Source organism: Cephus cinctus, unplaced genomic scaffold (assembly GCF_000341935.2).
Source record: "Cephus cinctus unplaced genomic scaffold, Ccin1 Ccin1_scaffold0421, whole genome shotgun sequence".
NCBI classification, from domain to species: Eukaryota; Metazoa; Arthropoda; class Insecta; order Hymenoptera; family Cephidae; genus Cephus; species Cephus cinctus.
The window spans coordinates 1-11,687 of NW_014333104.1; the positions used below are offsets into that span (position 1 = coordinate 1).

An 11,687-nucleotide genomic window follows, 5' to 3' on the forward strand; every position below is an offset into this window, starting at 1 on the left:
ATTAAAAAATGAATGGCGAAATTCGTTGGTAAATGAAACGACCGAGAACGAAATTTTAGAAATACAACTTCTGAAAAAAGTAAAACGAACAGATGTTTCTGGCGTCTGGCTAGTGCACCCGGCTCTCCAACAAGTGGTCTGTGGTGAGCATAACCATTCTTAACTTAGGACCAGTTACTCTGGCACATCTCCTCATTGGAGGAGTCAGCCACAAGGAAAGGAAGGAAGGAAGGACCAGTTACTGGCACATGTCCCCCATTGGGGATACAGCCATAAGGAAAGGAAGGAAGGAAGGAAGGAAGGACCAGTTACTGGCACATGTCCCCCATTGGGGATACAGCCATAAGGAAAGGAAGGAAGGAAGGAAGGAAGGACCAGTTACTGGCACATGTCCCCCATTGGGGATACAGCCATAAGGAAAGGAAGGAAGGAAGGAAGGAAGGACCAGTTACTGGCACATGTCCCCCATTGGGGATACAGCTATAAGGAAAGGAAGGAAGGAACCATTCTTAACCTAACGTACAAGATTACCGAAACGTTGTCGAAATGCAAGTTTCCAACCCGAATAATGTCAAAATCTATAATTTAAGTGCTGGAAAATCACTGCCAGAGGTAACCTTCATATTATTAAGTGAACTGTATTTAGTTAGACTGCTTAACATAATTTAGAAAATTGTATTTTTAAATAATTGTTTTCATTATTTTTAGTGGTTGTCTGAAAGAAAGCGCCGAAGTTTATTAAAGAAAAATGTTGGTATGTTAAATAGGTTTTATTAATTTTCTGATTCTATTTATATTTATTAATGTAAATTGTTTTGTCAGATATACGAAGGCGGATTGAGTTGATACAAGATTTTGATATGCCTGGTGTCAGTACATCTATAAGGGTATCTAAGGATGGGCAATATATTCTAGCTACAGGAATTTACAAACCAAGAGTGAAATGTTTTGATGTGAATAATTTATCGTTAAAATTTGAAAGGTGTTTTGATTCTGAAGTGGTTACATTTGAAGTACTGTCAGACGACTATAGTAAGGTATATAATACACTATTGCGTCATATTGTTTATTATATCCTACATTAATTTAATATACAGGGCTAGTTAATACAATCGCACTAGTTAAAGTATGAAACTGATACATGATACTTATAGTAAAGCCAATAAGTGAACCAAAGTGATGCATTTGATTGACTGTTCATATTATTTTATATAGTAAATTCAAATACCATTTTTCTATTTCAGTTGGTATTTTTACATTGTGACAGACATGTAGAATTTCATGCGGCACATGGCAAATATTACAGACTTAGAATACCAAGATTTGGTAGAGACATGCAATACCACTATCCATCCTGTGATTTATTTATTGTTGGTGTTAGGTAAAATCAATAAAATAATTATAACTTTCAACAAAGTTTACATCTTCAGCTTTACAGCTTTTCTTCTTGCTTTCAGCAATGAAATATACAGATTGAATCTTGAAAGAGGTCAGTTTTTGCAACCATTTTTGTCAGAGGCAACAGCAATAAATAAATGTTCAATAAATCCACTTCACCATTTATTGATGGTTGGTACTCAAGAAGGAAAGGTAGAAGCATGGGATCCAAGAGTAAGAAACAAAGTTGGTAATCTCGACTGTGCTTTCCATTGTGTTACACATGACAGCAAGTGAGTAAAAAACATTCAACTATTCATAGAAACTATATACTTCATTAATATGTCATTACATTAATACTTTTCAGATTGGAATCCATTCCTTCTATCACTGCTCTGAATTTTAATGGAGGTTTAACATTAGGTATTGGCACTGCTACAGGCCAAGTACTTTTGTACGATATTAGATCTAGTAAACCGTTAGTAGTAAAAGATCATATGTATGGATTACCTATTAGAAATATCGATTTCCACGAACGCATGGATCTTGTATATTCCATGGACAGTTCTATAGTAAAAATCTGGGAAAAGGATTCTGTAAGTAAATATTTTTTTCCTTAATCATCATTATATATCAATGTATTTATTTCACTGTGGAATTACAGGGTAAATTATATACGTCAATAGAAGCTCAATCAGATTTCAATGATCTTTGTGTGATTCCAAAGACGGGAATGCTTTTTATAGCTAATGAAAATACAAAAATGCAAACGTACTATATACCCAGTCTTGGTCCAGCACCATTCTGGTGCAGTTTCTTAGACAATCTTACAGAAGAACTTGAAGAGATGAACTTTGAGACAATCTATGACGATTACAAATTTATCACTGAAAAGGAGTTGGATGAAATGGGTCTTAGCCATTTGAAAGGCACTAGCTTACTGAGGGCTTACATGCATGGCTATTTTATAGACGTTCGGTTATACAGAAAAGCCAAGGCTGCAATACAACCATTTGCATTCGACGAATACAAGAAGAAGAAGATTAGGCAAAAGATTGAAGAAGAACGCGCCAGTAGAATTCAAGTAATTTTTTATTTCTTGACTAATTATTTTATCACCTATTATATAATGCATTGTGTTAATTCCCTTCCCTTGCTTTGTGTATTCCAGGTGCAGCAATTACCGAAAGTCAACAAAGAATTAGCACTCAAATTAATGGACAGCGAGACGAATGAAAAGTTTAAGAAGAAGAAATCTGCTGCTAGTATTCTTAAGGACAATCGCTTCAAGGCTCTATTCGATAATCCAGACTTTGAAGTTGACAAGACATCAGCAGAATATACGTTGCTAAATCCTGTTATATCACAGCTGGATAAGAGCAAAGCTAAAGAAATGACGAAAAAGCTGAAGCACCAAGAACAGCTTCAATCCATTCAGGACGAAGCGGACGATGAACATAAAGAAGAACATGATTCGATTTTGGGTGATAGTAGCTCAGATGACAGTGGTTCATCGGACGATGAGAAGACATGGTCCAAGGAAGTTCAAAAGAGATACAGACTCCTTAAAAGAAATGAGAAGCGACAGAGAATGGAGGAAGAAGATGAAGGTCAGAACAGTGAAGAGAAGAACGAAAACAGACAACCAAAGTTCTACGAACTAAAAGATGGTTTGGACTTCAGGGGAAGAAAGACTATAAGGAAAAGACAGGATAAGTTAGTTCTTGAAAAATATGTTTCTATTGAAATTGGCATATGGTAACAAAAATGATAATCAAAAATATATATTTTTAGAACGAGTCTTGGGGACAGATTACACGATGAGGAAACTACAAAAGTAATTGTGACAGGGTCACGCGGTAATAGAGAAATGACATTCAGTACTGGAAAGGTGAATTACCGATACCTGATTTTGTCGTTGATTTTCTATTACTAAACCTCATTTGTTAAATCTTTAATGTTATAATGTGGAATATTTTAATTTTTTTAGAGTAAATTTTCCGGGAAATCGAAGGACAGTGGAAACAGGCACAGAAAGGAGCACAAGCGTTTTTTACGTCCAGCAGGAAATCTTGGCAGGAAGAAATTCTAATGGAAAAAGAAGGCATATGTACAAAAAATTGAAAAGAGTATAAGTTATAAGCATAAATATAACATTGTTAAAATAAACGTGAATAAAGCAGACTTTTTAATAAGATATACTGTACTTTTCTATATTGTATTTACCTATGCATTTCTTTTAAGTATCAACAATCGTCGGATTTGTGCTGTCTCGCATCCATATGATACAATGTATATGTTTAGAACTCACACAAGTTTTATCGCACACCAAAGGTGAAGTGTCATCACGAAAATGTGATTATTATTATTACAAATCCCACTTTATTGGTGGTTAAAAAATTGTAACGTACAACGACTTTCCACGGGTGATCTGAATTACCGCTCTCGAAAAGACTCACTAGTGCTTTCTCTCCGCAGCGATACTGAAATGCCCACAGTGAGTATTTATATTTTTTTTTCATATCAATTGCTTGATTGTCGCAAACGCCAAAAAACAAGGAATACGAAAAAAAGCATTGACCAAAAATCATTAAGCAGTAAATACAATTAATTAAATCCATAAGTATATACAAAACAAAACAAAAGCACAACTACATATATTTGAAGCCCGCTAATCACTTATCTTGACCTGCAATTAGTAAATTTCAACTACATTTTATTGGTATCATTTAAATACGACGAGAGTGTCTTTGGAAACTGCTGTCACAATAAAAAAAATTGTTTTGCACTTATCCTTACTCAACTTATATTGTGTATTTCACTTGGTCGTAGGATACTAACGCGATTGTTTCGTTTTAATAATTACACGGTTAGCGAGTTTAATTAATTAAATTATTTGCCCGCCCCGTTATTTAATATTATGGGGAACACCAACCGGAAATATCTCGTGTCAGAAGTAGGCCCTTAAATAATATTTATACAATAGCAATCGAATAAAGCCACTATTCTGTTTCAGGCTAGTCAGAATTCTAATGAGTCAATGAACAGCAAGGATCATTCAGATCAACAGCAAAAGCATGAGGAATCATTGCACTCATCTACACCGTCGGTTCTCTCAGAATTACATATGCAGAGTACAGAAGTGAGTAAGAAATGATGTTTATATGGTATGAAGGCATTAAACAACATACAGATTTTTGGAAAGTAGATCGGCGAGATCACCGAAGTACCAGATTACGATAATCTCAGTATCTCGGCAGTTTTGCATTACTGTAAATACAAGATTTTAAGGCCCTATCTGAGATTGCTTGGAGTGATGGGTCTAAGACCAACAAGTGGTGAAGAAACGGAGCATCATTCACGCTACTGTTTGCTGGCGAATTTACATACATTTCAAGTCATTGTTTTTATGTGTATTGGATATGTGCTACAATATATGGCATGTTTTAGGTGAGTTTTAGCATAAAATAATGTGCACAATGTACTCTGAATAGTACAATTTACTCTAAAAGCAATAATTTCTTAAAACGTAAATGTATAATAAGTATAGATACAGGTATTACGATTTTAAACACTATATTCATTATAGAGTATCTGCACAACCGGCTAATCACAGAACACAAACAGTGGTCACGCAGATTTTTATTAATTGAAATTTTGTACAGATTACATACTAAGAAAGTAATAACAAATAACATTCCATCACTCGATTAGCGGTTGATTGCATATCCTAACGTTAAACTTATTATTTACTTTGGTTAATGTTATGAAAAGTTTGAATCCACGTACCTTTTAATGAATGATTGTTGCTTCTATATTTATTATAACTACAACGTTGAGTTATCGATATTTCAAAAAAGAGATAGATGACATTTGTAACTAAATCTTTAATAGTTATTATTCACGCTACTTATAGTGAATTGGTCTACCACATATAACTTTGAATTTCTCTTTTATAAATCAACCCAGCAACCACAATACATTAAACGTAACGTTTATGTTAGTGCAGTTTTTCATTAATTTTCATAGCATCAAAATATAATAGCGCTGTTGTTACATGGGGTACGTTTTGACATTGATAATGAACACTGCGAAAATAATAGTATATCTTTCCAACGCATAGAAGTAAATAAAAAAATGACGTTGCACACAGCGTTTGCAGTCAATTTCGAAACGTGACCAATGACGTTATCTACGATATTGGGAAATTACAAATAACATACACGTTCTAAGTAATATTGTGCTATGGATTAATTTAAGAAAAACAATTTATCTTTCCATATACATAAAATAGTTACATGTCAGACTCTGAATAATGTATGTATGAACTTTCAGAAGAGATCGCGGATTTTCGTACAAACTGTTACCGATAACGTTTGAAGCTTTAAAAAACAACACGAAACTACGTGAATACGAGCAAATTTGTTACGAAAATGCTGTATTCAGTTATCTGATACCCAGTGTGCTTCACTTATCTGCATACCTGTATACTGTATACTTATTTCGAATTAAGGAGAATGAGCAACTTCAAAATTTAATGGAAAGAGCATTTTTATTATCATCTAATGCAGTAAATAGGGGCAATCAAAGGAAACTTGTAGGAATTTTATGGCTCTTTATTGGTTTGGGTATAGTGTGGATGATTGTAGCACTTATTACTGTTAATATAATGATGGCTGGAGGCAAAATTTCATTCCAATGGCTTAATCAAAGGTAAAAGATTTATTTATTGGTATATTGAGCCATATTTATTAATTGAAAATAATAATCCTATTAGGTAATGATCTATAGTTGCAATCTTACAGCCCACCACAAATAAAAATACTACTGAAGGTACTTCTAATAATTTGTACATTATGGCATGATATGGTTCAAGGAACTATCATAACAAGTTACTGTCTGCAAGGACAGCTGTTACTTTCTCATCTATACTTTCTTCGTGCAAAATTACTCCAACACACACTGCCTCCTATAGACTGGATGAGAGTGCGTATACTTTTAGTCCTCTTATAATTCACTCTGAACTTGTGTAGTTATATACAATTTTATAATCTTCTGATATTTAGGAGCTTTCGGAGTTCAAGAAACTTCTAAGATATTTTAATAACGATTTTGCTCCAGCAGTATGTATTTATACAGTGGTCAATTTATCATGGGCAGCATCAGGTGTAATATGGCTTTTGAATTATGATAATATTGACATGCAAACCAATTCAGTAACATGTATCGGTGCAATAAATATTTCACTTTGGATACTTATCACCCTGGCACCATTTATACAGGTAGCCCATAAAGTTGAAATAATTAAACATTCTTTAACGAATTCAATTATTCTTTGACTAGGCTGCTAGATTAACAACTGCCTGTTCCATGATACAAACTATTGGGCATGAAGTACGCATACGACCTTTCGTTTATCAAGGGACACCTGGAGAGGATTTGGATACAATATTGTTATACACATCATCATTAAAAATGTGCGCCAAATTGTTCAGGGTGCCTATTACTGGCCGATGTTTATGCCTAATACTTACCATAGGATGTATTACGGTTCTTACGTTAGGCCAATGTCATTTCTTCTCATAATTTATGCAATTAGTCTATTTACAGTTTTATTGCTACACCTATAAAGGAAACCTATATATACTCATTACATTATTCACATATACATATATCAAGTTACAGAAAATATTTTGTTATTCCTGACAGTGAGAGATAATAGAATGGAACTTGTATGATATATCTGCCATAGTCTTCATAACTAATGTATATTACAGAATTATCTAAATTATTTACCAGCATTTAAAAATGACCGCCAACTAAAGTGTTTCGTGATACGTACAGATGTCGCTTGGGAGATACAGCTGATTCTTATAATAATGGCTGCTATAGTGTTAGAATAAAGAACTTGATTGTCACTTGTATACAGTATTTAAGAATTTTGTAAAAATGCCGGCAACAGCAATGCATAAATTCATAACCTTCTGGGGATTCTTATTTATGTTTCATGCTGCTTATTCCGCAGCACAACGTATGTATTTTTCATTAGTCCTATACAATGTCAGAATTTATCATAACCTACCTGTTTTTACAGATCGATCTTATTTACGTATCACTGAACAAGAATTCACCACTCTACCCATTGACGTAAGTTTGTTTAAATAATCTATTATTCATTAAGTATGTAATAATTTAATGCTCTCCTAGATTATTATACAAGGCATTGTTGGCCTATTTATTGTGATGTATGGAGCAATGCACATTGCTGGAGACTTCAAGGAAATCCGTGCTGTGGTAGATTTGGAAAACAAATCTTGGGAAACTTTGAGAAATTTACCGTCGTTTCAAATATTTAATCATCGAGGAAGGTCATTATCACCTGAATATATACCAGCATACTGAAACTACCAATTAAACTATTTTATAAAATATCAAAATAATTCATGCAGCATGAAATAAAAAATAATTATTGTAACTATTTTAAACATGTGTATTTAAAAAAAAAAAAAAAAAAAAAAAAAAAAAAAAAAAAAAAAAAAAAAAAAAAAAAAAAAAAAAAAAAAAACAGTAAATATACTGGCAATTTTTTTCAGCTTTTCAGTTAAAAACGAAGAAAAGTTATAACTTTGCAACCTAGAAAGATCAATCATTTGAATCTGTTTGAATATTAGAAAGTTGTACAGCCACATTAACAATTAATTCACCTAGATTCCATTACATTTATTGTATGAGAAACATTAAAAAAAATGTATAATTAGCAATGCAATTAATTAGTAGCGTCACTACTTCTTCTGCTTCTTCTTCTCAGCTTCCACTTCTTTTTCTTTTTCAATTTCTGTTACATATTCTCCTATTGTGTCAGTGTCCAACATCTGATTAGCAAAGAAAGAGATAATGTAAATCCAACAGTATTACTACTAATAATAATTTATATATACCTGTAGTGGTTGTCCCCGTCGCATTACAGCAATTTCCAAATTTTTTTGACCTGACTGAACAACTTCAAGCAATGCCCGGATTGCCAACTTGATAGAGCCTTTTTCAGTAGCTACTTCATCAGCAGTGTAATACTTCTCTAGGAATTCACGAACTGTTTTCGCATTGCGCCCAGTTGCATTTGCCTGCAAACAGTATCATTATACAATGGAACTATCATATGCTTAATTATTAACTTATTTAACAGAATTACCTTCCACTCATAGTAAATACCAGATGGTTCAGTTTGGTATAAATGAGGTACACCATCATAATCGAAACCAGCCAAGAGGCATGATATTCCAAAAGGTCTCCTACCATTGCTCTGAGTATATTTTTGTTTTAATCCTATAAAATAAACATAATGTATTTGAAAATAATACTAATATAGATTGAACATATTTTCAGATTAGTCCTTCAGTTACCTGCAATATACCTAGTGATATATTCTAACGTTACAGGATCCTCAACAGTCAATTTATGACTCTGGCATTCAATCTGAGCACGATTTATTAGTACTCGGGCATCAGCAGTTAAGCCTATAAAGAATATAATCGAAATAAAAAGTATTTACTATTAACACAAAGACTTAATACTTTAAATGAATACATACCTGCAAAGGCCATAACTACATGATCATCCAAAAGACATATTTTACGGACAGTTCTTTCCTCCTGTAATTTTGCTACAGATTTTTTTTCCACGCCAAGTACAACCACATCGTTACCACGGACGCCAACCTTAAATTCGAAACAGCATAGAATTATTAAGAAACCAATTAGTAAAATATTTATACTTTTTTTTGACAACATGTAATTAACAAAACAACTTTTATAGAAATAGATTTTATGCATTTCATACTCACAATGAAAGTGTCAAAATACAATTTTTGTTAAGGTTAGAAATTAGAATTATATCTTACCGCGGTGGAACCTTTCCTAACAGCTTCTTGGGCATATTCTACTTGCAGTAAATGACCATCAGGTGAAAATACCGTGATAGCTCGGTCATACCGTGCCGATGACATATTTTATTTAATATATCGATACTACTTAATGATCGGGTAAACTAGAAAATGACTCCGCCGTTTTTCCAGTACAAGCAAGTAACATACTAGTCTTCAATACACGAAGAATGACAACGCATAACCCCAAAATGAACACAGTCTTAAACCGACGATAGAGTTTTCATGAAACTGCAAAATTATTTGCTGACCAGTCATTCGCTACTTCCCGTGTGTTCGCAAAGCCACTCTTGCTATTAGAGAAAATACGAAAGAACAATTTGAATTTGTGGATATTGAATTTCACATAAAATATTATGGATTGTCCACCCCTTCATAGTACTTTATACAATCCTAAAGTTTTGTGGTATCAGAATGATTTTGAAGTAGTGATTCGTATAATGTTACAGGATGTAAAGAGTTATTTTATTCGTGTCGAATTGGATGAATTTGTATTTAGGTATGTGTAACCCCAAGTGTTTCTTGGTATATACACGTTACCAGGGACCAGAGACGTTAATAATTTTTATAATTTTATTAATAGAAAATCAGTTTTATATTCCTATGTTTAATTTATAATGTTATTTTCAGTACAATTATCGACGATAAAAAGTATTGCGTATTATTACAACTGTATGGATCCGTAAATGGTGCAGAAACGATTCACTGTAATTTGGGAAGAGAAATCAAGATCAATCTTCAGAAAGCTCATAAATGTAAATACACATATAGTCTTATGAAAATTGTATTGTAGCTTATAGGAGGATGATTTTAGGATATCAAAATATTAAAGTTCATGGGTCATACGTATAAGAAGAACTATTTCACAAAATTACAGTGACAGAAACATGATTATATTAATTTAGAAATTTGACCTGCAACATTCCATTGCCCATACTTTTGCTGATTATTTATTTCTGTCCTTGATTATATATATTATCTAACTATGAAAAAAAGTAATTAATAGTTTATAATCAGTCTTATGTATCCTATACAGTTTAAAGAAATTTATGAAACTCTGATTTTAGATGACAATATTTATTGAATTACGACTATTATTTATGCATGAATATAGTGAAAATGGACAATTCTTTATAATGTTATATTCAATCGTCGAACATTAGTACTAACATTGAAATGATAATACATATAACTTTATAAATATATTTTGAAATGCATGTTGGTACTTAGTTTTTAGGTAATTTTAATGCATTTGCTATTACAGATTTAGCTTGGACACGACTTTATCGTGATATAGTGAAGATTCCACACATAATTCTTGATCCTGATCATGTAGAGCCATCTCACGATATCAAGAAAGAAATATTATCTTTAGGTACTGTTTTATATCAAAAACATTTCTATATAATACTTGGATTGTTAAAATACTACATAATGTAATTTATTATATGTTACAGGATATAAAAAATTGAAAGAAATTAAGAATCAGCCATATAATTTAATGAATATAATGCCTGATGTGCCTTCATCTGATGAAGCAGAGTCTGACGATGAATGTTATGATGCTTTATTTGATTAAAGCAGCATAACAATTGGATTCATAATATAATTTTATACTAATAAAAAACGCAATATTAAATATTGCGCGCAATTATATTAAAGATTTATTGATATATATTTGTACATGTGTAAATCATCTCATACCAAAATTTAATCATGTTACTTTAAAAAAAAAATTAAAGGCATTATATACGCATAGAAAAATGATTTATTATTGTTTGATAATTTAACAACAGAATGTTGCTTGTATCCCTGATATAGGAAAATACAGTAACACATGGTCTACATGTGCTGTTTATTGTAACTATATAAATTCTGCTTCCACATATATGCAAGGGTATAATAGTGCTATTATCCATATCAACGTCTATCAAAATGTTTGGCATTGTTTGTTATTCCGTTACAATAGAATATCCAACAATCACTATTATTTCCATGGAACAGTAGATTCAGTTACGTTACTATTAATCATAACGGTTATAACATATAGTATACAAAATAAAACAAATAATTTGAAGAATCTCGATGATACGCATCTCAAAAATTAAGTACAAAATATTAATGCAAAAATTTGAACTATTTGCTATTTAGCAAATTGATATTATTTTAAATCGATGAATCGCTTAAAATTTATTGTTATTAAACTCAGTATTTCACATTAAGTTCATGACGAAGCGTTATAATCTATAGTATTTGTCATTTTAATATATTGAAACAATATCCTTTATAGCTACTCATACTAGATTAATAGGAATTTTATAAAGCTAATTATTAAATATTTGAAAATAAACTATAAAATCGTTAGATAGTA

At 32.0% G+C, this 11,687-nt stretch overlaps 4 protein-coding genes across 10 annotated transcripts; 3 read left to right on the top strand and 1 right to left on the bottom strand.

The window, feature by feature from the left end:
- The first annotated feature begins 167 nt into the window (after window positions 1-167).
- Window positions 168-3,574, top strand: LOC107267602 (nucleolar protein 10). Of its 3 annotated transcripts, XM_025084941.1 has the most exons (11): window positions 168-220; window positions 431-612; window positions 709-754; window positions 823-1,037; window positions 1,245-1,381; window positions 1,458-1,670; window positions 1,745-1,973; window positions 2,042-2,461; window positions 2,549-3,093; window positions 3,172-3,268; window positions 3,368-3,469. In XM_025084941.1, exons 2-11 carry the CDS (start codon window positions 547-549, stop codon window positions 3,467-3,469), a joined length of 2,070 nt encoding a protein of 689 aa, XP_024940709.1. In that variant the 5' UTR covers window positions 168-220; window positions 431-546. The 3 variants fall into 3 exon arrangements, with proteins under 3 accessions (XP_024940709.1, XP_024940710.1, XP_015595014.1); XM_025084942.1 differs by lacking the exon at window positions 168-220 and having other exon boundaries at window positions 436-612; window positions 709-750; window positions 3,368-3,574; XM_015739528.1 differs by lacking the exon at window positions 168-220 and having other exon boundaries at window positions 547-612; window positions 3,368-3,574.
- Window positions 3,575-3,639: 65 nt separating this feature from the next.
- On the top strand, window positions 3,640-6,989 carry LOC107267607. 5 transcript variants are annotated; one of them, XM_025084944.1, is made up of 8 exons: window positions 3,690-3,711; window positions 3,856-3,874; window positions 4,394-4,519; window positions 4,586-4,827; window positions 5,713-6,090; window positions 6,183-6,363; window positions 6,444-6,659; window positions 6,721-6,989. In XM_025084944.1, the coding sequence occupies exons 2-8, from the start codon at window positions 3,866-3,868 to the stop codon at window positions 6,961-6,963; spliced, it is 1,395 nt and encodes a 464-aa protein (XP_024940712.1). In that variant the 5' UTR covers window positions 3,690-3,711; window positions 3,856-3,865; the 3' UTR covers window positions 6,964-6,989. The 5 variants fall into 5 exon arrangements, with proteins under 5 accessions (XP_015595027.1, XP_024940712.1, XP_015595026.1 ...); XM_015739541.2 differs by having other exon boundaries at window positions 3,640-3,874; XM_015739540.2 differs by lacking the exons at window positions 3,690-3,711; window positions 3,856-3,874 and adding an exon at window positions 4,181-4,333.
- A 1,093-nt stretch (window positions 6,990-8,082) lies between these two features.
- On the bottom strand, window positions 8,083-9,504 carry LOC107267610 (proteasome subunit alpha type-7-1). Its single transcript, XM_015739547.2, has 6 exons — window positions 9,275-9,504; window positions 8,966-9,092; window positions 8,778-8,891; window positions 8,567-8,700; window positions 8,316-8,498; window positions 8,083-8,249 (listed from the first exon to the last, which is right to left on the bottom strand). The coding sequence occupies exons 1-6, from the start codon at window positions 9,377-9,379 to the stop codon at window positions 8,160-8,162; spliced, it is 753 nt and encodes a 250-aa protein (XP_015595033.1). The 5' UTR covers window positions 9,380-9,504; the 3' UTR covers window positions 8,083-8,159.
- Window positions 9,505-9,541: 37 nt separating this feature from the next.
- Window positions 9,542-11,080, top strand: LOC107267611. Its single transcript, XM_015739548.2, has 4 exons — window positions 9,542-9,815; window positions 9,947-10,071; window positions 10,581-10,691; window positions 10,774-11,080. The coding sequence occupies exons 1-4, from the start codon at window positions 9,673-9,675 to the stop codon at window positions 10,893-10,895; spliced, it is 501 nt and encodes a 166-aa protein (XP_015595034.1). The 5' UTR covers window positions 9,542-9,672; the 3' UTR covers window positions 10,896-11,080.
- Window positions 11,081-11,687: the final 607 nt, after the last annotated feature.

Bases quoted from the DNA above. Each gene is read 5' to 3' on its own strand.
- LOC107267602 (XM_025084941.1), top strand. From the start codon at position 547: ATGCAAGTTTCCAACCCGAATAATGTCAAAATCTATAATTTAAGTGCT. The intron at 613-708 runs GTAACCTTCATA...CATTATTTTTAG, and splicing joins CTGGAAAATCACTGCCAGAG to TGGTTGTCTGAAAGAAAGCG. The intron at 3,269-3,367 runs GTGAATTACCGA...TAATTTTTTTAG, and splicing joins TGACATTCAGTACTGGAAAG to AGTAAATTTTCCGGGAAATC.
- LOC107267607 (XM_015739540.2), top strand. From the start codon at position 4,298: ATGGGGAACACCAACCGGAAATATCTCGTGTCAGAA. The intron at 4,828-5,712 runs GTGAGTTTTAGC...ATGAACTTTCAG, and splicing joins CAATATATGGCATGTTTTAG to AAGAGATCGCGGATTTTCGT. The intron at 6,364-6,443 runs GTGCGTATACTT...TCTGATATTTAG, and splicing joins CTCCTATAGACTGGATGAGA to GAGCTTTCGGAGTTCAAGAA.
- LOC107267610 (XM_015739547.2), bottom strand. From the start codon at position 9,379: ATGTCATCGGCACGGTATGACCGAGCTATCACGGTATTTTCACCTGAT. The intron at 8,701-8,777 runs GTAACTGAAGGA...TTTATTTTATAG, and splicing joins TATCACTAGGTATATTGCAG to GATTAAAACAAAAATATACT. The intron at 8,499-8,566 runs GTAATTCTGTTA...TACTGTTTGCAG, and splicing joins GTATTTACTATGAGTGGAAG to GCAAATGCAACTGGGCGCAA.
- LOC107267611 (XM_015739548.2), top strand. From the start codon at position 9,673: ATGGATTGTCCACCCCTTCATAGTACTTTATACAATCCTAAAGTTTTG. The intron at 9,816-9,946 runs GTATGTGTAACC...TGTTATTTTCAG, and splicing joins TTGGATGAATTTGTATTTAG to TACAATTATCGACGATAAAA. The intron at 10,072-10,580 runs GTAAATACACAT...TTGCTATTACAG, and splicing joins TCTTCAGAAAGCTCATAAAT to ATTTAGCTTGGACACGACTT.